Source organism: Theropithecus gelada, chromosome 19 (assembly GCF_003255815.1).
Source record: "Theropithecus gelada isolate Dixy chromosome 19, Tgel_1.0, whole genome shotgun sequence".
In the NCBI taxonomy this organism is placed as follows: domain Eukaryota; kingdom Metazoa; phylum Chordata; class Mammalia; order Primates; family Cercopithecidae; genus Theropithecus; species Theropithecus gelada.
Window position 1 is genome coordinate 8,810,770 of NC_037687.1, and position 25,100 is coordinate 8,835,869.

Below are 25,100 nucleotides of genomic sequence, written 5' to 3' on the forward strand. Positions count from 1 at the left end.
TGGTCTCCCTCAGTCTAGGAGTCAAGAAGTATGTTGGCTCTCTCTTAATGTTTGTAAACTCTTTGTAAGGAACGGTGCTTGTCTCCGTGGACGAGGTGATCTCCTGGGAGATGCTGGTCTCCCTCAGTTTAGGAGTCAGGGAGGAAGTTGTCTCAGTCTCAATTCTTGTAGTCTTAGAGGATCTAGGAATTGATCTGGAAATTGTGGTGTCTTCCATGGTGGAGGTGGTGACATTTGGAGATGTGACTTTAGATGGCTCTGGGTCAGCTGAGACAGTAGAATGTGATTCAAATGCTGAACTAGTGGTCCCCACATTGGTCACTGCTGTGTTCATGGAAGAGTGTGTTGTCTCTATATCTGTGGTGGCTGGTGAAGTGGCCAATATGTCATCCAAAGTGTTGCTCATACTTTGAGGTGAACTGGTCACCGTTTCTAAGCTTGTGTCCACCTTGCCTGTGATCTTTACCAGTGAAGAAGTAGGAACTGAGGACATAGAAACAGGAGAGGAGGTACCATGCCATTGCAATGTGAAAGAAACAGGAGAAGGTAAGGTTGTGACAAGGACAGGTGCCTGAGAAGAGGGAGAGCTGGCTTCCTCCTCAAAGAGAGGGCTTGTCTGTGATACATCCTTGGCATCATTGTTCATGGCAGTGGTTATTTTTGAGGGGGAAAACCCCTCAGTCACCACTGATGGAGTCCCTGCTGAGGTTTCCAACGTTGATGTGTCTAAGGCAAGTGGAATCTTTGATGTAGCTCCAGAAGACCCTGTCTGGGTGGTGGTCATGTGGGTAGATATTGTCATGGGAGGAGAGTTTGAAAGTCTACTGCCGGATACTGAGAAAATATCTTGGAACTTTGTTGACTGAGCAGGAGTTGGTATGAATGTTGCATCAAAAGAGGGGACTTCCACTTTGGAGGCTTCAGTAGCAGTCCCCACAGACACATTGGAGAGGATGATGTTTGACTCTGTAGTTGAGTTCATCTCCTGGAGGGTGCTGTTCTCTTTTTGTTCAGCAGTCAGGGAGGATGTTGGCTCTCCCTCAGTGTCTGTGGTCTCAGAATGAGGTGTTGATGTAGAAGCAAGAGCATCCCCCACAGCAGAGGCAGGAACCATTGGAGATGTGGCTGTGGATGATTCTGAGCTGACTGGGAGAGTGGAATGCAGTTCATGTGCTGAACTGGTGGTCCCCATATTGGTCACTGCTTTGTTTATGGAAGGATGAATTGTCTCTATGTCTGTGGTGGCTTCCAAAGTGGCCAGCATCTCATTTGATGTGTTGTTCAAACTTTGAGGTGAATTGGTCACAGGTTTCATGCTTGTGTTCAATGTATCTGTGGTCTTCATCAGTCCAGAGGTGAGAACTGAAGTCACAGAAACAGGAGAGGATGTACTTCGCCCTCGTAATGTGTAAGTGGCAGGAGGTGAGGCTGTGACCAAGATAGGTGTCAGGGAAGAGGGAGAGCTGGTTTCTGCCACAGAGGGAGGGCTTGTCCATGACACATCCTTGGGACCTTTGCTCATGAGAGTGGTCTTCTCTGATTGCATAAAATCTGGAGTCAAAGTCAATGGAGTCTCTGTCAAGTAAGGCATGCTTGATGTGTCCAAGAGATATGGACCCTGTGTTGTAGCTCCAGTAGGACCTGTCTGGGTGGTGATGGTCACTCCTGAAGATTCTGCCATTATCAGAGAGGTAGAAGGGTTGGTGCTCACATTTGTAAATGCATTGGTAGAAGTTTTGAAGTGATGAGGGCTTGGAATGGATGTTCTGCTAGAGAAAGTGGCTTGTGTCTTGGTGACATGAGTAGTAGCATCACCACTAGATGCATGGGTAATGACAGTGCTTGTCTCTGTAGCAGAGCTGGCCACCTGGGATGTGCTTCTCTCCTGAAGTCCTGGGTTCACAGAGGACACTGTCTCAATCTTTGTGGTCTCGGAGGAGCCAAACACTGATGTGGAAGCAGTGATGTCCCCCATGATGTGGGAGGTAACCAATGGAGACGTGGCTTTGGATGGCTTTGTATGGACTGGGACAGGAGAATGTTCAGAACTAGTTGCCTCCATAGTCGTCACTGCTGTGTTTGCAGAATGATGAATTGCCTTTGTATCTCTGGAAGCTTCATAAGTGGATAACACCTCACCTGCTGTGCTGCTCAAATTGGGAAGTAGACTGGTGCCAGGTTCCAAGCTTATCCTTGACATGTCTGTGGTCTTCCCCAGGCCAGAGGTCTCAGACCAGAAAACTGAGGTCACAGGTGGAGTAGAGGAGGGGCTGTGTCCTTCTGATGTCAACAAAATATTGGAAGGTGAGGTTGTGGCATGGATAGGTACCAGGGAAGAGGAAGAGCTGGTTTCTTCTACAGAGGGAGGGCTTGGTTGTGATGTATCCTCAGGACCTTTGCTAAAGAGAGTGGTCTTCTCTGAGTATGTAAATCTCTGAGTCATAGCCAGTGGAGTCCCTGTCCAGGAGGCTGTGGCTGATGTATCCAAAGTAGGTGCACTTAGTGATGTAGCGCCAGGTGGACTTGTTTGCATAGTGAGAGTCATTCCTCCAGATTCTGTCGTGGCAGGGAAGTTAGACAGCCTGGTGATGGTTTCTGAGGGGCTGTCTGATGACCTCACAGACTGGGCAAGGAATGAGCTGGATATTCTCTTAGAGGAGGTAATTTCTGTTCTAGGCCCCTTGGTGATCGCAGTGGAACCTGGGGAAGAGATAATACTTGTTTGTGTGGTTGAGCTGGGGTCCATGTAAGGGCTGAAATCCTTCAGTTCAGTAGTCAAGGAGGAATTAGGCTCTGTTCCAGTCCTTGTAGACTGTGGCCTTGTGGTTGCTGATGCAGAAACTATTGCTTGGTCCCTGGTGGAGGCGGTAACCACTGGAGATGTGAGTTTGGATGACTCTGAGTGAGCTGGGACAGTAGAATGAGAAGCATGTTCAGAACTTGTGACCCATGCTCTTGTCTCTACTGTGTTTGTAGAAGGGTGAATTGCCTCTTTGTCTGTGGTGGACTCAGAAGGGGCAATTCTCTCATACGGGCTGCTTTTCCAACTTGGGGATGAAGTCATCGCAGATTCCAAGCTTATGTCCAGTGTATTCAGGCTCCTTAATACACTGGAGGAGCTGTTAACCTCCTTGATGGTCTCTTGTGAGACAGAATTCATCATCTCAGTGATCCAAGGTGCACTTGAGGTTGATTTTTCTTTCTCATTCCAGGAGTCAGATGTAGCTCTTGCCTCTGTTGTAAGAGCCCTCTGCCCTTGTCTCTGAAGAGTTGGATCTGGAGTTTGTGCTGTGTGTGGGATCACATCCAGAGTTGTTGCTGCTGATCTGGGCACCTGCCCTGGATGTGCAGAAATTGTGGTGGGAAGCTGAGTAGAAGTCTGCTCTGCCTTTTTGCTTGTCAGACCTGGTCTTGAAAAAGTAACTCCAGAGCTCCTTACCATTGCAGCTGGTGTGACTACACTTGTAACGTCCCCTGTAGAGAAGGGCAGCTGTGAGGTAGCTGAGCTGATGATGGTCTCCAAAATGAGTTCTTGAGGAGTTGTGGCCCCGTGAGGAGCTGAGGTAGTGGCTGTGGCTGATGACACAGATCTCCCAGGGTCCCAGTCAAGAGTGGACCGAGAATCAAACAGAAAAGTAGACGGCGGCATATTTGAGTCAGTCGTTGTACTAGCATGATCTGTAGAAACCATTGAAACAGGCACATCTTCTGTTTCTGTATTACTGGGAGTCCAACTTGTACTTAAAATGTCAGGAACTGAGATGCTCAGCCTCTGGACAGGAGAGAAAGTTGAGATGGGAGTAGATGCAGTTGTGTCTGAAGGACTCAATGTTCTTTCACTGGTACTGGTCTCTGTCTTTACAGCTGAAGCATCAGAGGATGGAGTGACCAGGCTGGTTCCAGTGACAGTTATAAGGCCATAGGGAGTAGACATGGAGTCCAATTCAGTGCTTGAGGCTAAGAATGAAGTTGTATGCATTGTAGAAATTGTTCCAGGAGAACTTGCGACTTTCAAGTTTGAAGCCATGTCTGTGACAGTCCAGGAATCTGATGCAGCTGTGGAGGACCAGGTGGGAGGGTGCTCTGTAGAAGATGTGTGCCTCTGTGTGTCCGGGGTGCTGTCCATGGTACTCACACCCACTTCGGGGCTGGGTGTGGTAGTCACGATTGAGTTGGTTCCCATGGTGGTGATGGTGGTGGAGATACCTGGGGTAGGAGCTGTGGTTACATTCATGATGCTCACTTCCACAGGGGATGTGACAGATGACACAGAGCTTCTTTTTTCTCCTGAGGGACTAGTGAGGCTGGTAATGCTTTGGTCTCCAGAGGGCAGAGATGCTAGTGAGGTGGTTTGTGCTGTGGAGGTGATGTATAATGTCTTTGTGACATCAGGAGATGCACCAAGGGTGATGTCACTCCCAGATGTCTGATCTGACCATGAGCTAGTTGATGAATAAGCCTCATCCACAGATCGACTTGTCTGTTCGTCAGCTGCCATTGTCTTGTGATTCAGGATTGTGGAGGGAATGGCTGTGGTGCTGACCCATGTCTCGGTTTTATGTTTGGATTTATTTGTGACTGAGCTCACAGAGTTTGGGCTGGTTACACGGTCTTCAAGGATATTGGGAGATGTGCTCAGAGAGACATGTGTGTCTACTGTGGCCCCTCCAGTAGAGCCATGCCACATAGAGGATTCCATTCCAGTTGTCTTCGAAATCAATTCTGGACTGCTTTGCTGAACAGTCCCTGTCGTGCTTCTAGCAGTTGGTGACTCTAAGGAGACAGAGAGCGTTGTGGCCAGTGACTGCCTGGTCCCTCCTGGAGTTCCAGAATAAAGATTGGTCCAAGCCTCAGGTGGGGATGGGGAGAGGGAGACCCTTTCTGTAGCCATCATATTTTCTGTTGGTGACTTGGTTGCTGATGTGGCTCCTGTGGGCAGGTGAGAGAGGCTGGTGCTGCTACTTCCTAGGGCTGTGGACTGAAGGGTGACTGGTTCCACAGTGGTCTCCATGGGAACAGTTGTTTCTGCAGTCTTCCAAGGAGAAATTCTCACAGTGGACCTGATCTCTGGACTGATGCTGGGTTTCTTGGAGCTCATGATTTTGAGAGCTGTAGACATTTCTGGGCTTCCTGGGGATGTGCCTGTGATTAGAAAGTACGTCAGTAGAGTATATGCAAGTGGTACAGAAGATGAGGTTTTTTTTGTTTGACACTATCATTCATTTCCTCCTGGGATTTCAATTAAAACTATTTCCTCCTTCCCTGGGAAAGAAAATGTTGAGCTTTTAATTCTCACACTTTAAGCCTCTGGACACCAGGGAACACATTAAACATTTCAAGGGAGATGGTGAGGTTAGAGGTTTGACCATCTGGTTTGCTCAGGAGAAATTGTCATCTTTAGCTCAGTTTTTCCCAATGCCCCATATAAAAGGGCTTTCCGTGTAAGGGAGGATGTGATGAACTAGGGCTTCACCCATGCAAGAGGCTACCCCTAAACTATTTCCACTTTTGTCTTTGGAGCTCGCCCTTGCTAAACCAGTTTTAGCTTACAACTTTCAGCCTCCTCTAGGTTCCCCCAAATCTTAGTTCAGTGCAAAGCTACTTAAGGATTTTAGAAGAAAGAGGATAAGGGAGATGAGCTCATTCTTTCTCTTCACCTTCATTTTCTTTCAAATTCATTCCTTCCTCTGAATCCTTTCCCTGTCCTTCAGGAAAATAACATCTACCTGCTACAGGAGTGAGAAAAATGTGATGTCCCAAGAGCACTCCTAGGGACCCTTTTGCACATTTTTCTAAGCAACTTGGCCCTGCGAAGGACTTCAATCCATAATCCCTTCTTCTGTAGTAACAAAGGCAGCGTTTGCCATCTCAAGTTCACCTGTGCCCTTCCTGTGAACAAGTGATGGTCTCTGATTTAGAAAGATCCTTCACTCTGGACCAGAAGAAAGTACAGAGAGAATCGACTCTGTAGCATTCTCTCCTGCTGAATTAATTGGCTATTGATCATGTAAATTAGTAAGCTGAAGCAACAGAAGTGTTCAGTTAGTAACATCTATGGGGAAAAATGACCCATAGCCTCAGAGAAGAGTGTCAAGAAGTCAAAGGAACCTTTTTTTTTTTTCAGATGGAGTCTTGCACTGTCATCCAGGCTGGAGTGCAATGGCATGATCTCGGCTCAGTGCAACCTCTGCCTCCTGGGTTCAAAGGATTCTCCTGTCTCAGCCTCCCGAATAGTTGGGATTACAGGTGTGTGCCACTATACCCAGCTAATTTTTTGTATTTTTAGTAGAGATGGGGTTTCACTATGTTGTCCAGGCTGGTCTCGAACTCCTGACCTCGTGATCTGCCCACCTCGGCCTCCCTAAGTGCTGGGATTACAGGCATAAGCCACCGCACCCAGCCTAGGAATCTATTTTAAAACCTAGTCCTTGCTGGGTGTGGTGGCTCAAGGCCTGTAATCCCAGTGTTTAGGGAGGCCGAGGTGGGCGAATCGCTTGAGCCCAGGAGTTTGAGACCAGCCCAAGCAATATAGTGAGAACTATCTCTACAGAAAAATTAAGAAACACATACACAATTAACCAGTCTTATTGGTGATGATCACCTGCAGTTCTAGCTGCTAGGGGAGGCTGAAGTTGGAGGATTGCTTGAGACTGGGGAGGCTGAGGCTGCAGTGAGCCATGATCACGTCATTGCACTCCAGCCTGGGCAATAGAGGGAGACCCTGTTTAAAAAAAAAATGCTGTCCAGGCTGAGCACAGTGGCTCACACCTATAATCCCTGCACTTTGGGAGGCTGAGGTGGGAGGATCTCTTGGAGCCAGGAGTTTAAGACCAGCTTGGGTCACATAGTGAGACCCCCATCTCTACAAAAAAAAAAAAAAAAAAAAAAATTTTTTTTCAAAAAAACCCCAGTAAACTGGGCATAGGGCAGAGGCTCTAGAGCCCAGTGAGTGAGCTGGACAGCTGCCCAGCTCCTCAGGAGGCTGAGGTGAGAAGATAACTTGAGTCCAGGAATTTGAGGCTGCAGTGAGTACAGTGAGTACCGCAGTGAGTACACACCACTGTACTCCAGCCTGGGTGACAGAATGAAACCCTGTCTCAAAAATAAAAGACAAAAGAAGAAAGAAAAGAAAAGAAAAGAAAAGAGACAGAAGAGAAGGAGAGGAGAGAGAAAGAAAAGAGGAGAAGAGGAGAGGAGAGAAAAAGAAAGAAAGAAAGGAAAAGAATAGTTGCTAGCATTCACTTATAAAATAATGAAACTGAAGCCTTGTATATTTTTTCTTCCCAGAATCAATAAGTAGCACTTTCAGTTAGCAGCAAGCTATCCTCCCACCTCAGCCTCTTGAGTAGCTGGGACTACAGGCCTACACGATGCCCAACTTATCGTCTTTTTATTAATTTTTTTTTTTTTGTAGAGATGGGATGTCACTATGTGGCCCAAACTGGCCTTAAGGCTTGGGTGAAAAAATAAAAATAAAAAAATAAAAATTTCAAAAGAAAAAGAAAGAAAGAAGAAAGAAAGAAAGAAAAAGAAAGGGAAACAGAAAGGAAAGAAAGAAAGGAAAAGAAAGAAAGAAAGAAAAAGAAAGGGAAACAGAAAGGAAAGAAAGAAAGAAAGAAAAAGAAAAAGAAAGAAAGAAAGAAAGAAAGAAAGAAAGAAAGAAAGAAAGAAAGAAAGAAAGAAAGAAAGAAAGAAAGAAAGAAAGAAAGAGAAAAAGAGAGAAAGAGAGAAAGAGAGAAGAAAAGAAAAGAAAAAAAGGCTTGGGTGACATTAGCAGAGCAGAAACGGAAACAAGATCTATATGTACCTGCTGGACTGGTCCCTGTCTTCTCTGCTGGGGCTGGCCATGTGGAATTTCCTTGTGCTGCCTGACTTGACATCTTTGTAGTGGGCACTAGCATTCCATCAGTTGCTGGAAGAAAAGGGCAATAGGAAGGTTGAGCTATCCATTACTTCAGTAGGTCAGTTTTTGCACTTTCTTTACATTGACTGATCTTTCTATTTTGCTTTAACTCAGAGGCTCCAGAGCCCAGTGAGTGAGCTGGACAGCTGCCCAGGTGACCTCCCATCAAACCCCAGTCTAACTGGACATGGTAGAAAGCAGACACTAGGCACCATCATGAGAAAGACTGACAGATCTCAGATGGGAAGGGGTTCATTTTATAAGTAATCACAAATTAAAATGTGACAAGTGGCCAGGCACAGTGGCTCGCCCCTGTAATCTCAACACTTTGGGAGGTCAAAGTGGGAGGATCGCCTGAGCCCAGGAGTTTGAGACCAGCCTGGGTAGGATAGCGAGACACCATCTCTACAAAATAATTTTTAAAATTAGCTGGGCATGGTGACGTGCACCTGTAGTCCCAGCTCCTCTGGAGGATGAAGTAGGGGAACTGCTTGTGCCCAAGAGTTCAGGGTTCCAGTGAGCTATGATCACTCCACTGCACTCCAGCCTGGATGAGAGAGTGAGACTGTCTCTTTAAAAATAAATGAAATAAAATGGAGTAACATTCTGTTTAGAGTATAGATTCTTAGCCTCTTTTTATTATAGGTCCCTTTGACAGGCTTGTGAACTATATGAATTCCTTTATAAATTAAAATAAAAATGTAGAATAAAACATAAAATAACAATATAAAATATTCGATTACAAACAAAATCATTGTGGATAAAGAAAATCTGGTACACATAGACCTTGGAGTACTACACAGCCATGAAAAAGAATGAAATCATGTTCTTTAAAGCAACATGGATGGAGCTGAAGGCCATCAACCTAAGCAAAATAACTCAAAAACAGAAAATTAAATGCTGCACGTTCTCATTTATAAGTGGGAGCTAAATAATGGGTACATGTGGATATAAAGATAGAAATAATAGACACTGGGACTCCAAAATAGAGGAGGCTGAAAGTGAAGTGAGGATTGAAAAACTACTTCTTGGGACAACATTCACTATTTGGATGATGGATTCACTGGAAGCCAAACCTCACCATTATGCAGTCTATCCACATAGCAAACCTGCATATATACCCCTGAATCTAAAATTTAGAAAATGAAAGAAATGATTATATTGAAATGTTATCAAAATCTTAATAAACAAATGTAATATAATAATACAGGCACTTCTTTTACTAACTCGTTAAGTAAGATATATTGAAAAGCCTAATAATCACCATAATTATGAATAAAGTCATACATGATATTTAAAAGTACTTGCAACAACTGTCATAAGATACGAAAGTGTCTGGAATTTCTGCTGTGGGCAAAGGCACAGGTACTGCTAGGATTAATGTGGTTTGTTTTGTTACCTCTACTCATCAATAAAACAAATGCTAAATTTCAGTTCAAGGTTAGCAAAAATAAAGATGTAATTTACAAATACCGCATGTTCTCACTTATAAGTGGGAACTAAACCTTAAGTACACATGGAGACATGTGTACTTGAGGGTGGAGACTGGGAGGAAGGAGAGGATAAAAAAAAATCTACCAACCAGGTACTAGGCTTATTACCTAACTGATGATGTAATCTGTACCCCAAGCCCCCATGACATGCAATTTATCTATATAACAAACCTGCACATGTTCCCTGAACCTAAAATATTTATATTTTCAAATATAAAAGTTTGAAAAATTTAAAACGATGTAGTTTATTTCCAGATTCATCCCCAGCACACTTGGGGAAGGAGCAGGGCATTCTTACTTTCAACCAAGGAGGTCTTGGCGGGAACTGAAATAGAGCTTGCCCATGTTTCTGGAGAACCCTTTCTTCCGGCTGTGGGTTCTGTGGGAGAAGAGACAGGTAACAAGGATGTCGGGGTCTCATATGGTGTGAAGGTTAATGTCTGTGTTTCAGCTGTTGTTCTCTCTTCTTCTGTAGTGGTCTGGCTTGAGGTTATCTCAGGAGGCTCCTCCTGGGACATATTTAGAGTGGATGTTGGAGAAAGTGTCAGAGCTGAAGTCTGAAGATCCACCAATGTGTTGGGCTGTTTTGCCACAGAGGGCCCAAGAAAGAGTGAAGTCTTTCTGGAGGTGGATGCAGTGGGGGAAAGAAAGCTGGTTTCTTTCTCAGTGGATAGGCTTATGCGAGAGAAACTAGAACCAGACCTTGCTGCTTGACCTGTGCTGAAGAGAATTGTGAGTTTTGATGCAAGAGGGGTCGATGTCATAGATGATGATGCCGTGCTCAGGTCTGGATAAGACATGCTCTCTGAGGCATATATAGGGTCCCCTGTTCCTGGAGTGGGAACTCTGGGTTCATGTCCTGCCATAGAAGGGGAGGCAGATTTCTCAGGGATTTCAGTAAAACCTGTTGATTGAACTGAGCTTGCACTTATGGCCTTTGTGGAAGTCATCATCCCTGCCCTTGTGTTTTTTTCTGGAGACTTGGACAGTGAGGAAGATGCTGTGCTTGCATCTGAGTCTGGAATGGTGTTCAGAGACTGTCCAGAAGTTGGTAAAGAAGCAGACTTAGTATCCAAACTTGGGACCTCAAAAAACTTAAAGGTCAAAGTGGACTGTGGGATCCTCCAAGTTGTGGGAGCTGTAGTCAGTGATGAAAAGGCCTTTGATGGGCTTGAGGAGGCAGAGACAGGTGTTAGGAGCCCTGACACAGCACTGGTGGGCTTCACAGGTATCCCTTTGGGCACTGTTGATTGAGTAGCTGTCAGTCTGTTCATGGTGATTTCAGACATGGCTGTAACCTCACCTGGGTTCATGGTCAGAGGGAGAGAAGAAAATGTGTTGGCTCCAGTTGAGTGAGTGGACCCACTTCTGACTCCTCCAGAGCTGGCCAAACCCTGGCTTCCTGTGGTTAGTGACATCACAGATGCCCTCTCAAGCCCAGCTGATGAGTTCACCAAAGCTGTTGTCTCTGAGGTGTCAGAACTCTGAACGAATGCAAGGGAACCGGTAGTTCCTGCAGGCAAAGTAGAAAGTGCCATGATGGTCGAACCTTCATAGATTGTGTTCTGTGGAGCAACAATCTTAGAGGGGGAAGTGGAAGAAGGATGGAGTGGACTTTCTGCTACCCCTTGGATAGTGATTCCAGGGATGCTCCTATCTGGGTTACTTACTGTCTTAAGAATCAGTGCATCCCCTTTTGAGGTCTCTGACATGGTCAGGGTAGTCTCTGGGACTGTGCCAAGTCTATCCAAATCTATAGTCACCAGTGGGGTAGAATCAAAGGATGTAGCTAATGAACTTGTTGGCTCAGTGGTGGTGAGTGGGATGGCTGGAGTGTCCGGGAGTAAAGTAGGGGAGGAGGCTCCAGAGAGAGTCCCTGTACTTGGAAGTTTAGAAGGTGGTGTGGACACAGTTGAAAACAAGATGGTATCTGTCACTGAAATCTTTGAGGTGAGTGTTGTGTCTGAAGTCTCAGTGACGGCCAAAAGGCTCTCAGGAGTAGCTGAAGTTTCCCAGCTTGCTCCAGAGGTGGTTGTAGTTGGGGTCTGTGATGAAGAATGAATGGTTTTGCTTTCAGTCAGAGTGAGAAGACTGGCTTCTGATGTAGCACTGGATCCAGTGACCACTGTCGCTGAGAGATGGGGAGTAAAGGCAGTGGCTGGTTCAATAGTTGATGCTGGAAGTGAGTGTGTCTCTCCTGCAGGACTTGTCTTGAGAGAGCCCATGGCAGGTAAGTCAGTAGTGCTGTCTACACTGGTCCATATACCTGGTGCTGGAACAGAAGTCACCACAGAATTGCTAGAGGTAGGATTTTCTCCGGTGGCAGTGTCAGTGCTGACCATGGTGCTGAAAGTTCCTACTGGTCTAGACCAGGTTAACAGGGCCGAGCTTGTCTTGACAGGGTGGGTGATTGTAAAGGGTGGTAAAGTGGATGGCGTGCCACCCACATTGGAGCCTCTATCAAGAGAATAGGTGTTACTGGAAACAGATGGAGAGGTGGCTGTATTTGTCTCTATTGTAGATGTGGGAACCTCGGATCTATCTGAAGAGAAGAGAGATGGAGAGGAACTTGCTGTCCTTCCTGAGATGCTAGTGGAACTGATAGAGGCTGTTTTAGTGACATCCATAGTTGAAGAAGCTATGGAGGTGTTGATCAGATCAGAGGAAGAACTGCTATGTGAGGGGAGCTCATTTGTTGTCTGTGCCTCAAGGATATCTGAGATTTTTACTGTAGTTTCATTATCCAGTGAAACTGTGCTGGTCTCTGTGAAACTAACAGTGAGAACTATGGGGGAAGTGGTTGGAGCAGCAGAGGTGATTGTCATTCTCTCTCCCAGTGTAATGGATGAACTGGCTTCTGTGGGCTTTGTGGACACAGCTGAACCGGTCCAATCTCCAGGAGTAGGTGTCACTCTTGAAGTCAACTCAGGAGTGAGAGATGAAATGGTTCTAAATGAATGAGTTGTCTTTTCTGGGAAATGTGAGATAGTTGTCACTTCATTATCAAGGGAGGGGGAAAAGGAGACAGTGGGAATACTTTCAGCCCCATCTGAAGGTGTGTCAATTACATCTGATGCTACTGTGGACAAGCCAGGTGAACCTGCACTGTTTACTGGGAAGCTTGTTTCTGTATTAATAGTTGGATGGGACCCCAAAGGAATTGACACTGTCCGTGGATCCTTGTTCATTCTAAAGGAAACCAAAGACTCTGAAGTGGGCAGGGATATTGTCCTAGTTAATTTGGTCCCTCCTGAAGAGGCTGTGCCTAAACTCAGGTTAGCAGTACTCTCAGACTTAAGGCCAGAAACATCTGATCTGGAAGTTACGGTCATTGGAAGAAGGACTTCAGAGCTGATAGTTGCCCCCACAGAAGTCTCAGAAAGACCTGTGCCTGAAGATGCATCAGTGTTCAAAGTACTCAGGGCTGTATTCTCAGGGCCACAGGTCTCTGTTTCTGGATTTGTTTGCTTAGCAGCAGATGTGGATGCAGCTGAAAAGAGTGGAAATTCAGTCGTAGTTGAACTTGGATTTGAAACCCCAGAATGAGCTGAGGACAATGCCTCAGATAAACTAGTACTGATTGTGGAATCCAAGGATTCAAGTGAGGCTAAGGAATATGGAACGGACGTGCTGCTTCCAGAAGAGACTGAGTTCTCATGGGTAGGGGAAGCAGACACTGCCACAGCATTGACATATGGAGTTGACTGTGTCTGCCCAGAAACGTTTTCTGAAGAAACTGCATGTAGTGGTTGAGTGAACTGTTCAGTTGTGCCTGTACTGGTCCATGCAATTGTTGGTGGGGTGATGGGAGAATGTGTCATGGGTGCTGAGCTGATGTCTAGTCCTGAGGTTATGCCTGTAGAAATGACTTCCTCCACTGGAATGGATGAAAAAGGCAATGTTAAGCTTGTGGCCTTGTTTCCAGGAGTGGAAGTCAAAGTGGTCTCTGCTTCAGGAGCTGAGGTCTCAGGTTGGGGACGTATTGAAGAAGGCACTTCACTCTTCTCTGTGTAAATCATGGATGTGTGAGTGCTGGTTCCCACAGACAGGGACTCAGAAGAGGTGCTGGAGCTGTTTTCCAATCTGAAGGCTCTAGTGACACCAGTATTCAATGGCCTGTCAGTGACCAAAGTCCCTGTAGAGCTGGTGTGCACCCCATGGCTGAGGTCAGGTGAATCTGTGGTCTTGGGGGTGTTACTGAGAGTGAGAGAACTCCATGGTGTCACCTCCATTGATGGAGTTGGAGATGGAAGATCCATAGAGGCAGTTCTGAATTTTTTTGTATTTTCAGTGCTTCCCAAAGCTGTGGACATAAGGGTAGCTAAGCTGGACTCTGTCCTTGATGAAGACTTGGAGATGTCTGAGGTCATAACTGTGGTGACCTCCTTGGTCCAAAATGTACTGCCCCCTATGAATTCCACATCAGGAGTTGGAGGAGATGAGGGTAGAGGGATGCTTGTGGTCATCTGGCTTCCTTCAGCAGAGCTGAGTTCAAGAGAGGAGGAGGGAGCTGTATTTCCCTGTGTGTTCAGCCTTGGACTGCTTCCCTTACTAGAATCTGTGACACCTTCAGTAGTTGACTCAGAAAGGACAGAGGAAACTCTTCCTAATGACTGGTTGATGCTTCTTCCTGGAGCACTAGTAACTAGGAGTCCCACAGTCCCAGCCATGGAGACAGTGGCTGTAGAACTTCCTCTTTCCAGTGCTATGTTTGTGGATGTCTCAGCTGGGGATGATGTTCCTATGGGAAGGTGGGCTGTGCCCAGGGTGACTCCACTACTACTGCTCCCTGTTGTTGTGTTGTCCATGGATGGAGTGGATTGAACGTTTGTTGGGCCAGTCTCAATCTCTCTGGAGAGTGTGTCTGTAGATGGTTTCCAAAAAGTGGTTGCCTCAGAGGAGCTTCTCCCTTGTGTCCCGAGCTCAGGGTAGACTTCAGTAAGATGGGGAGGGGATGCTGAGGCTGGTAAAGATGTTTGATCTTTGAGTGATTGTGTCACATGAGTAGGACTCATCGTTGCAGAACGGGTGTCCTGTGCTTGTGTTGAGTGTTCAATCACACTGGTCCACGTGGTTGACAGTGGGGTGATAGGAACAGTTGTTAAGTCTCCAGTTGCGCCCAAGCTCCTGATTCCTAGGTGCTGATCCCATGTGGTTGAATCTGTATTTCCAATGGCACTGGTATCTGCCTCTGACTTTGAAAGTTCATGAGAAGGTGTGGACATAGGTGGAAAAATAGCAAATGTACTCATGAGTGAACTTGGACTTGAAATATCAAGGTCTGTTGAAGGCATTTCCTCTGTCAAACTGGTACTCAGCCATGTTGCCATGGGGAGAGTGATTGTGGTCTGCTCACTGGTAGTGAAGATCACGGGTTCCCCTGGGACATCAGAAGTCAGTTCCAATGTGCTGCTTCCAGTGGTAGGGGAGGTAGGGATTACTACAGAGACAGGTCCTGGAGTTGACTGTGTCTCAAATCCAGATGGTTTTTCTGCCAAATTTGTGTAATGTAATTGAGTGGAGTGTTCAGTTGTGTCTGTGATGGTCCATGCTTTTGTGATCAGACTGGTGAGATCGGGTGAACTTGAGATTTTAGGACTTCCAGAGTAAGCAGCTGGGGTGGTGGACTCTGTCTTTGGATGGTTTTCTGTGTTTCTGAGTGTCCTCACTGAGTGGGGTGTAGAGACCTGAGCTGAACTTGTATCCTTAGGATCTGTAGTGGTGATGTAGGTGGTGGGGGCCCAGGTACTACCAGTGTTAGTCTCTCCAGGAGCTGTCATCTCAGGTGAAGACCCAGAAGAGTAAGCAATTTCATTTGTTTCCATTCTGGCTGTTGATACATGAATGTGGGTTTCTATTGAGGGGAAGGCGAGAGGTGTGTAAGAGCCAGTTTTTACAACTGAAGTCATGGTAAGGTTGATGGTGCTTGGACTTTCTGAACTAGCGTGTGTTCCGAGGCGGATGCTGGGTGTGTTTGCTGATTCATGGTAGGTGCTCAGGGTCGGAAGTCCCCCTTCTGATGCCTCCACTGATGTGGCTGGAGATGGAGTGTCCAAGGGAACCAGGGTGCTTTTTCCTACGGCACCACTAGTTGGAATATTACTTGGTGTCGAGGAAGTCATGGAAGGTAAGTTGGGTGTGTTCCGTTCACTAGTTTCAACTGTGTCCATTGTCATGCTTGGGGTGACTCTCTGGGTTGAAAATGTGGAGCTCATTGTGACTTTGGGAGTAGGAGAAGAAGATGAGGACAAGATGCCAAGCCAGGTGCTTCTAGCAGAACCAGGCTCAGGAGATGAAGGGTGAGTTGCAGTCATTTGTGGAGTCAGAGCTGAACTGGCTCCACCTCTAGGCATTGGAATTTCTCCAGATGTTAAATGATAGACATCATCAGAAAATGTGCCAACCAATTGGCTTGTCGTTCCTGGAGTGCTTGAGCCAACAGCATCCATGGACTGAGATGGAGATACTGACATTGAGACACTTTCTTTGGCCATGGTAAAATCTGTAGATGTCTCAGAGGAAGTTGAGGTTCCAATGGACAGATGAGTTGTGTCCAATGTTCCTTCAGTAATGTAGCCCTTTCCAATTGGGATGTTGGTAGAAGCCATAGCCATAGTGCCTGGGCCATTCGTGGTCTCTGTTGTGAGGATGGCTGTTGATGGTCCCCTGATAGAAGTTGCTTCTGTGGAACCAGTTGCTGGAGAAGTGAATTTAGAGACCACTACAGTAGCAGCGAGAGAAGTGGCAGAAGTTGAAACAGTGGTTGTTGCTGAAGGTAACCCCGTCTTGAATCTGGGACTAGTCTCTGGCCAAGTTGTGCTTTGGGGTGCAGCAGAGTCATTAAACGTGCCTGTATTGGTCTGTGACATTGCTGCTGTCCCAGAGAGGTGAGATATTTTAGGAAGAGCTGAACTGGTTGAGTTTGTAGCTGAGGTACTGCTCGTGGCTCTGAGCTCACTCACTAGGTGGGATGAAGAGAACTGAGTTGAACGTGTAGTCCAGGTGTCCATGGTGGGGAATACTTGGGTGGGGACAGAGGTGCTGGCCAAGGTGGTCCTTACTCTGGAAACAGAAGTCTCAGGTTGAGACACAGATGGATTCAAAGTTTCCTCTGTTTCTTCTGCACCGGTAAATAGATGAGTGGAAGGAGTAGATGAAGAAAATGTGGTTTTCACTCCAGAGACACTTGGGAGGCTGAGAGTGCTAGGACTCTCTGACCATTCTGAAGCCAGTGTCCCAATTGGGTGGATGCTAGGTGAGTCTGTAGTCTCAGCAGAGGTGCTGAGGGTGAGGACACTCCCTGCTGTCCCTTTTCGTGATGCAGATGGATAAGTCAGAGGGGAAGTTGCATTTCTGACTCTTTCAGGATTTGTTGCTGCATTACTTAGGGTCATGGAGAAAAGACTGGCTGAGCTGGGCTTTGTCTTTGTTGAGATTTCAGGAGTCCCTGTGGTCATAGATGAGGTGACTCTGTGGTGTGAGAATGTGCTGGTCGCTGACACTGTATCCTCAAGAACTGAAGCAGATGACAACAGAGGAACGCTGGTGCTTATCTTGGTAGGTCCTGCAGCGTCTGGTTCAGGGGAAGAGGAGGGATGTCTAGTGTTTAATGGAGTCAGTCCCAGGCTGGTTCCTTCCCTAGAAGCTGGGGACTCTAGAGATGACATCTCAGGGATGACAGAAGAAACCATTGTATACGATGGATTTGTCCCTCCTGGAGGACTTGAGCCAGCAGCCATCTTGCTAACTGCTGGAGTCATGGAGATTGGGACACCGTTCGTGGCCAGAGTCAAATCTGTGGATGTCTCAGATAATGCTGTGGCTCTTTTGAGTGGGTGGGTTGTGCCCTGCCTTCCCCTTGTGATGCTGCCTCCTGTCATTGAAATCCCAGTGGGAAGAGCAAACTGATAGGTGGTTGGGCCAGTTGTGGATTCTCCGATGAGTGTGTCTGCAGATGTTTCTTTAAGCCAAATCCCTTTAGTGGAGCTGGTCTTCAGGGTGGTGAAGCCAGACACCACTGAAGGAACAGGAGAAGTGGTGGCACGGGCTGCCACACTGGTTGATGCTGGGGGTCTCTCTGTTTTCATGCTAGGACTTGTCTCCACCCACTGTGTGTGCTGGGGTTCACTAAATTGCTGAGCTGTGCTTTCACTGGTCCATGACGATGCTATTGAGGTGCTGGAAGTGGTTGCCTTCAGGATGTCAGAGCTCCTGTGGGCAGCTCTACTGGAACTCTGCCTCCCAGAGGTGCTGCCTGCGGTTCTGAGCTCTCTTGTTGGGTGTGATGAAGAGACCTGAGATGGACTACTAATCTTGCTGTAAAGGGTAGTAAAACCTGGGGTGGGGACCAAGGTGGCAGTCATTTCGGTCTCTTCTCCAGAAGCAGAGGTCTCAAGTGGAGTCATGGATGTATTCAAAGTTCCTTCTGTTTCCATTCTACTCATGGAGTGATGGGTGTTGGTCTCCTCTGAGACTAAAGTGGTAGATGGAGATGTGGTTGTCAACGCTGAAGTGCTGGTGCCACTGAGGGTACCTGGACTCCCTGACCATTCTGAAGCCAAAGTCTTGGCTATGTGTGTGCCAGGTGTATCCGTGGTCTCAGCGAAGGCACGGAAGGTAAGGATAGTCTCTGCTGTCTGCTCTGTGGATGTAGATGGAGTCCCCAGAGAGGAAATTGTACTTCTGACCTTTTCAGCACTTGTTTCTACATTGCTCAGTGTCATGGAAAAAGGGATAGCTGAGTTGGGCATTGTGCTGACTCTGGCCTCGGGCACCCCAGGAGATAGAGGGGAAGTGATACTCTGGCCTGAGAATATGCCGGTCTCTGATATTTTATTATCGAGAACTGAAGCAGATGATGACAAAGACGCACTGGTACTTATTCTGCTGTGTCCTGCGGAGCCAGGTTCAGGAGAAGAGAAGGGATATCCAGTGGTTGGTGGAGTCAGTTCCAGGCTTGTTCCACCTCTGGAATTTGGGGTCCCTCTGGACGATAAGTCAAGGAAGGAAGAATAAACTGTCCCAAAGGATGGGGTTGTCCTTCCTGGAGTATGTGAGTCAGTAACTGTGGACTCAGCTGGAGTCGTAGACACTGGGACATTTTCCTTGGATGCAGTTGAATCTGCAAATGTTTTCATTGGAGATGTGATTTTTGCAGGGATATATCTTGTGCCCCAGGGGGTCCCTGTGCTGTCACCTTCGGTTGTTGAGGTCTCAGTGGGGACTGTGTACTTCTCAGTGACTGGGCCACTTGTGGTCTCTACAGCGAGTGTGTAGGTAGATGATTCTTTGGTAAAATTTCCTTCTGTGGAATTGGTCCTGGTCCTTGGGGAACTCAATTGTGAAACCACGCTTGTAGCAGGAGAGTCCCTAGAGGGAGTTCCATTGACCTGGGGACTCAGCGATGAGCTGGTTCTTTGCTCGGAGTGTGTAATTCCTCTAGAGGTTGACTCAGGGAGAGCAGAGGACATCGCCCCCAGAGACCGGGTGGTTCTTCCCACAACCGAAGACGCAGGACTGGCCAAGGTCTTAGCTGGGGAAGTAAAGGGCAGAGTATGTTCCATCACTATGATTGCACCTGTAGATGTCTTATGTGACAAGGTGGCTCCTGTCAGTCCTGAATCCATTTCTGGTGTGGCTTTACTGCTCCTGTTCCCTGTCATCAAGGAGTGGGTGAGAGAAGATGACCCAGGAAGGCCTGTGGGTTTCAGCATGGACAGGTCAACATTTGCCTCTGGATGGAAGTCTAAGAACAATCCCCTCAGAGAGGGTGGCCTCTGCAGAGCTTCTGAGCTCCCGGAACCTCCAAAATGTCTCAGGGTGGGAGATATGGCTGGGGTCCCTGCATTTCTCCTGAGAAAACCTGTGTCTAGAAGAGCTGCTGTATGTATGGGGGTTGGGGGAATTGTGCAACCCTTCTGATTGAGAAGACTAAATCTCAGGGAGAGAAAGGAAAGGATGGCGCAACCACAGACAATTTCCTCAAATAAACACTGACGATCTCAATTCTTCCCTACAAACTTTTTAACAGATTCTTACTGTCTGCAGGATAGAATGTCTCAGTGTATCATGTCTTAATGATCCTCTCTCTCTCTGAGTGTGTGTGTGTGTGTGTGTGTGTGTATGGTCTTAGAAACCAGGAACTAGGCCGGGCACGGTGGCTCACGCCTGTAATACCAGCACTTTGGGAGGCCAAGGCAAGAGGATCACCTGAGGTTGGGAGTTTGAGACCAGCCTCCTGACTAACATGGAGAAACTCCGTCTCTACTAAAAATGCAAAATTATTTTTAATTTTTTAAAACTAAGTAAAAATTATTTTTTTAATAAAAATAAATATTGAGTGTGGTGACGTGTGTCTGCAATCCCAGCTACTTGGGAGGCTGAGGCAGGAGAATCACTTGACCCTGGGAGGCAGAGGTTGCGGCAAATCGAGATGACATCACTGCACTCCAGCCTGGGCAATAAGAGCTCCGTCTAGGAAGGAAGGAAGGAAGGAAGGAAGGAAGGAAGGAAGGAAGGAAGGAAGGAAGGAAGGAAGGAAGGAAGGAAGGAAGGGAGGGAGGGAGGGAGGGAGGGAGGGAGGGAGGGAGGGAGGGAGAGGGAAGGCAGAGAGAAAAAAGAAAGAAAGGAAGGAAGAAAGAAAGAAAGAAGAAAGAGAAAGACAGAGGGAGGGAGGGAAGGAAGGAAGAGAGAGTGAGAGAAAGAAAGGAAGGAAGGAAGGAAGGAAGGGAGAGAGAAAGGAAGAAAGGGGGAGGGAGGGAAGGCAGAGAGAAAAAAGAAAGGAAGGAAGGAAGAAAGAAAGAGAAAGAGAGAGGGAGGGAGGGAAGGAAGGAAGAGAGAGTGAGAGAAAGAAAGGAAGGGAGGAAGGAAGGAAGGGAGGAAGGAAGGTAAGAAGGAAGGAAGGAGGGAAGAAAGAAAGAGGGGAGGAGGGAGGGAGAGAAGGAAGAAAGGGAGAGAGAGAGAGAGGAAGGAAGGGAGGGAGGGAGGAAGGAAGGAAAAGAAAGAGAGAAAGAGAGAAAGAAAAGAAAGAAAGAAAGAGAGAGAGAGAGGGAGGGAGGGAGGGAGGGAGGGAGGGAGGGAAAGAAAAAGAAAGGGAGGAAGGGAAGGAGGGAGGAAGGGAGGAAAGGAAAGAAAGAAAAAAGCAAGAAAGATGCAGATAGAACCCCTACCTACACCCCCATGAGATGGAGTTAACCCTCGGTGTGTGGAACTGGCAGATACTAAGGCTCTTGAATTGAGAAGTAGAGGTCAGAGAACACACGGCACTTCTGTTCAGATCAGAGCAGGGGCCCACAGATGCACGCTCAGAAATCAGTGGAAGTTGCTCTTGATTAAAATCTCACGACCCTGGCCGGTCAAGCAAGGTGGCTCACGCCTGTAATCCCAGCACTTTGGGAGGCCAAGGTGGGCGGATCACGAAGTCAAGAGATGGAGACCATCCTGGCTAACACGGTGAAACCCCATCTCTACTACAAATACAAAAAAATTAGCCGGGCGTGGTGGAGGGCGCCTGTAATCCCAGCTACTCAGGAGGCTGAGGCAGGAGAATCGCTTGAACGTGGGAGGTGGAGGTTTCAGTGAGCCAAGATCATCACACCACTGCACTTCAGCCTGGGTGACAGAGCAAGACTCTGTCTCAAAAAAAAAGAAAAAAATAATAATAAATAAATAAATAAAATCTCATGACCCAGAGGGTGAAGAGGATGAGGTTGAATCATGTAAAGTTCTATTGATGGTAATTTAGGACAGAAGAGGCAAAAAAAAAAAAAAAAAATTGTCCTGGAAGCTCACTATCTCTAGTTGTTTTTATTGAGGGAAGATTTTTAACTTTGGGTTAGCCAGGCTGGTCTCAAACACCCGACCTCAGGTGATCCACCTGCCTCGGCCTCCCAAAGTGCTGGCATTAGAGGTATGAGCCACTGCACGTGGCTGAGTTAACAGAATTATCTTTAGAGAGTTAACAATATTTTTAAAGTAAAGTTAACAATATTTAAACACTATGATATGAAGTTAATACGTTGTTTTTAGGGATGGGGTCTTGCTCTGTTGCCCAGGCTAGAGTGCAGTGGTGCGATCCTAGCTCACTGTAGCCTCAAACTCCTGGGCTCAAGTGATCCTTTTGCCTCAGCCTCTCAAGTAGCTGGGACTACAGGTGGGTGCCACTATGCCCAGTTAATTTTTTTTAATTTTGAGTAGAGATGAGGTCTCACTATGTTGTCCAGACTGGTCTCGAACTCCTGGCCTCAAGTGATCCTTCTGCCTCAGCCTCCCAAAGTACTGGGATTACAGACACTAGCCACCACACACCACACACAGCCAGAGTTAGGGTTTATTATTTTATTTTATTTTATTTTATTTTATTTTATTTTATTTTATTTATTTGACATGGAGTCTTTTTCTGTCACCCAGGCAGGAGTGCAGTGGCATGATCTCAGCTCACTGCAACCTCCGCCTCCTGGGTTCAAGTAATTCTCCTGCCTTAGCCTCCCAAGTAGCTGGGATTACAGGCACGCACCACCACACGCGGCTAATTTTTTTTTTTGAAACAGAGTCTCACTCTGTCACCCAGGCTGGAGTGTGGTGGTGCGATCTCGGCTCACTGCAAGCTCCACCTCCTGGGTTCACGTCATTCTCCTGCCTCAGCCTCCCGAGTAGCTGGGACTACAGGTGCCCGCCACCACACCCAGCTAATTTTTTTTTTTTTTTTTTTTTTTTGTATTTTTAGTAGAGACCATGTTTCACCATGTGAGCCAGGATGGCCTCTACCTCCTGCCCTCGTGATCCGCCCACCTCGGCCTCCCGAAGTGCCGGGATTACAGGTGTGAGCCACCGCGCCTGGCCTAATTTTTGTATTTTTAATATAGACGGGGCTTCACCACGTTGGCCAGGCTGGTCTCGAACTCCTGACCTCAGGTGATCGCCTGCCTCAGCCTCCCAAAGTGCTGGGGTGACAGACCTGAGCCACTGCGCTAGGCCCAGAGGTAGGATTTAACATTAGTAGTCTTTATAGATGCTGCACCACACGAGGGAGACACAAGTGCCCCCTGCTGACCAATCCTTTTAGTTTATCTTCTTGTATATATCAGATTTAGTTATTATTTACGTAGCTAAAAGAATCTCGGTCTATTTGGTTACTTTGGTCACCTAATACTTGAACTATTTGGAAATAGAAAAGGACGTTTCCTGTTTCTTTAGAGGCATTCCAAAGGTTCTACAGACAGTGATATTTCACGACCTAGTCATAGCCTTGTCCATATCAAGTAGTTCAGGTGATTTCTTACCTTGGGTCCTCACACATTCTTAGTGCTTAGCTGAATCTTCTATTTTTGAAACAGGGTCTTGCTCTGTCACTCAGGCTTGAGGGCAGTGGTGTGATCATAGCTCACTGCAGCCCCGATCTCTTGGGCTCAAGCAATCCTCCCATCTCGGCCTCCTGAGTAGCTGGAACTACAGGCATGCACCACCATGCCTGGCTAATTTTTCTTTTTTCACTGTAGAGATGCAGCCTTGCTATGTTGCCTAAAGCGGTCGCGAACTCCTGTGCTCAAGCAATCCTCCCTCCTCGGCTTCCCAAAGTGTTGGGATTACAGGCATCAGCCAGCACGCCTGACCTCAGCTAAATCTTTTCTATCTTTGAAAATTCTACAGTACCCGATGTTTCCTAGAATTTAGGTGGCAAGCTGTATCATAGGGAGATCTCGTGCAGGAAGGGAAAAGGGTGAAGGCATGACACATTGCTGAACAAGACTAGTAGTAATACTTAGGGGAGTCTTGAAATTTATGGCCGGGCGCGGTGCCCCACACCTGTAATCCCAGCACTTTGGGAGGCCGAGGTGGGTGGATCACCTGAGGTCGGGAGTTCAAGACCGGCCTGACCAACATGGAGAAACCCCATCTCTACTAAAAATACAAAATTAGCTGGATGTGGCGGCGCATGCCTGTAACCCCAGCTACTTGGGAGGCTGAGGCAGGAGAATTGCTTGAACCTGGGAGGCGGAGTTTGTGGTGAGCTGAGATCGAGCCATTGCACTGTAGCCTGGGCAACAAGAATGAAACTCCGTCTCAAAAAAAAAAAAAAAAAAAGAAAGAAAGAAATTTGGAAAGCCATTCCCAAGGGCAGGTAGCCCTAGATGATTTTCCAGGGAGACTGAAAGGCAATACTCATGAAGATAGTTTCGAGTGGAGCCTGAAAGGGCAGCTGAACCTCTGGAGAGGCAGAGAATGGGGTACTTCTGTCAATCAGCACCACACTGGGAGATGTCTCTGCCCCAGTTGCTGTGGGTAGGTGGGCCCTGTCTGTGTGGAGTCAGGGTTGTTGTTTCTCTAGTTTGAGGAACTGAACGGAGAGAGGAAGGACTATGCTCCCCATTGCCCCTCCCCAGCCCTTGGCACCCATTATCCTGCTTTCTGTCTTTACGAATATGATGACTCTAGGAACCTTACACAGTGGGATCATACAGTATGTGTCTTTTGGTGACTGTCTTATTTCACTTAGCACACTGTCCTCAAGGTTCACTCACACTGTAGCATGTGTCACAACATCCTTCCTTTTGAAGGCTGAATAATATTCCATTGTGGGGGCCAGGTGCGGTGGCTCATGCCTGCAATCCCAGCACTTTCGGAGGCCAGGGCAGGCGGATCACTTGAGGTCAGGAGTTCGAGACCAGCCTGGCCAACATGGTGAAAGCCCAAATTAGGCTGGGCACGGTGGCTCATGCCTGTAATCCCAGCATTTTGGGAGGCCAAGGTGGGCGGATCACCTGAGGTCAGGAGTTCAAGACCAGCCTGGTCAACATAGTGAAACTTTGTCTCTACAAAAATACAACAATTAGCTGAGCATGGTGGCAGGCACCTGTAACCCCATCTACTTGGAAGGCTGAGACAGGAGAATTGCTTGAACCCAGGAGGCAGAGATTGCAGTGAGCCGAGATCTTGTCATTGCACTCCAGCCTGGGCAACAGAGGGAGACTCTGTCTCAAAAAAAAAAAAATATATATACACACACACACACACACACACACACACACACACACACACATACATACATATATACACACACACAAAAATTAACTGGGCGTGGTGGTGCCCTATAATCCCAGCTACTCAGGAGGCTAAGATGGGAGGATCGCTTGAAGCCGGGAGGCGGAGGTTACAGTGAGCTGAGATCACGCCATTGCACTCCAGCCTGGGTGACAGAGTGAGACTCCGTCTCAAAAAAAAAAAAAAAAAAATCCATTGTGAGGATGGAACACGTTTTTTTAAATCCATTTATCTGCCAATGGACATTTGAATGGTTTCCACATTTGGGGCATTGTAAATAATGCTGCTGAGAGCACTGGTGTGTAAATACCTGCTTGAGTCTCTGCTTCCAATTCTTTTGAATATACACCCAGCAGCAGGATGGCTGGATCATCTGGTAATTCTATTTCTATTTTGTTTTTTTGTTTTTTTTAAAGAAGCATCATCCTCTTTTCCACAGTTGTGGCACCATTTGCATTCCCCCCACACGGTGCACAAGTGTTCTAATTTCTGCACATCCTCAGCTGCATTTGTTATAATATTTTTCTGTTTTTCTGTGTTGCTTTGCTTGTTTTTGTAGCAGCCACCTAGATGGATTTCACATCTTACAGTGCTCATCTGGCGAATAATCTCTCCCTCCTTCAGAAGTCACACTTAACTAGTCAATGTAAGTTACATTCACATTG

General features: G+C 47.0%; 1 protein-coding gene across 1 annotated transcript in view; it reads right to left on the reverse strand.

The window, feature by feature from the left end:
* The window catches only part of MUC16 (mucin 16, cell surface associated), a 144,822-nt gene extending 125,713 nt beyond the window's left edge, over positions 1 to 19,109 (reverse strand). Inside the window, exons 1-3 of the mRNA XM_025367835.1 lie at positions 9,695 to 19,109; positions 7,808 to 7,912; positions 60 to 5,142 (exon numbers count right to left, since the gene is read on the reverse strand). Of these exons, the coding sequence (XP_025223620.1) occupies positions 60 to 5,142; positions 7,808 to 7,912; positions 9,695 to 19,109 (14,603 nt within the window). The remainder of the gene's footprint in view (positions 1 to 59; positions 5,143 to 7,807; positions 7,913 to 9,694) is intronic.
* Between the last annotated feature and the right edge of the window lie 5,991 nt (positions 19,110 to 25,100).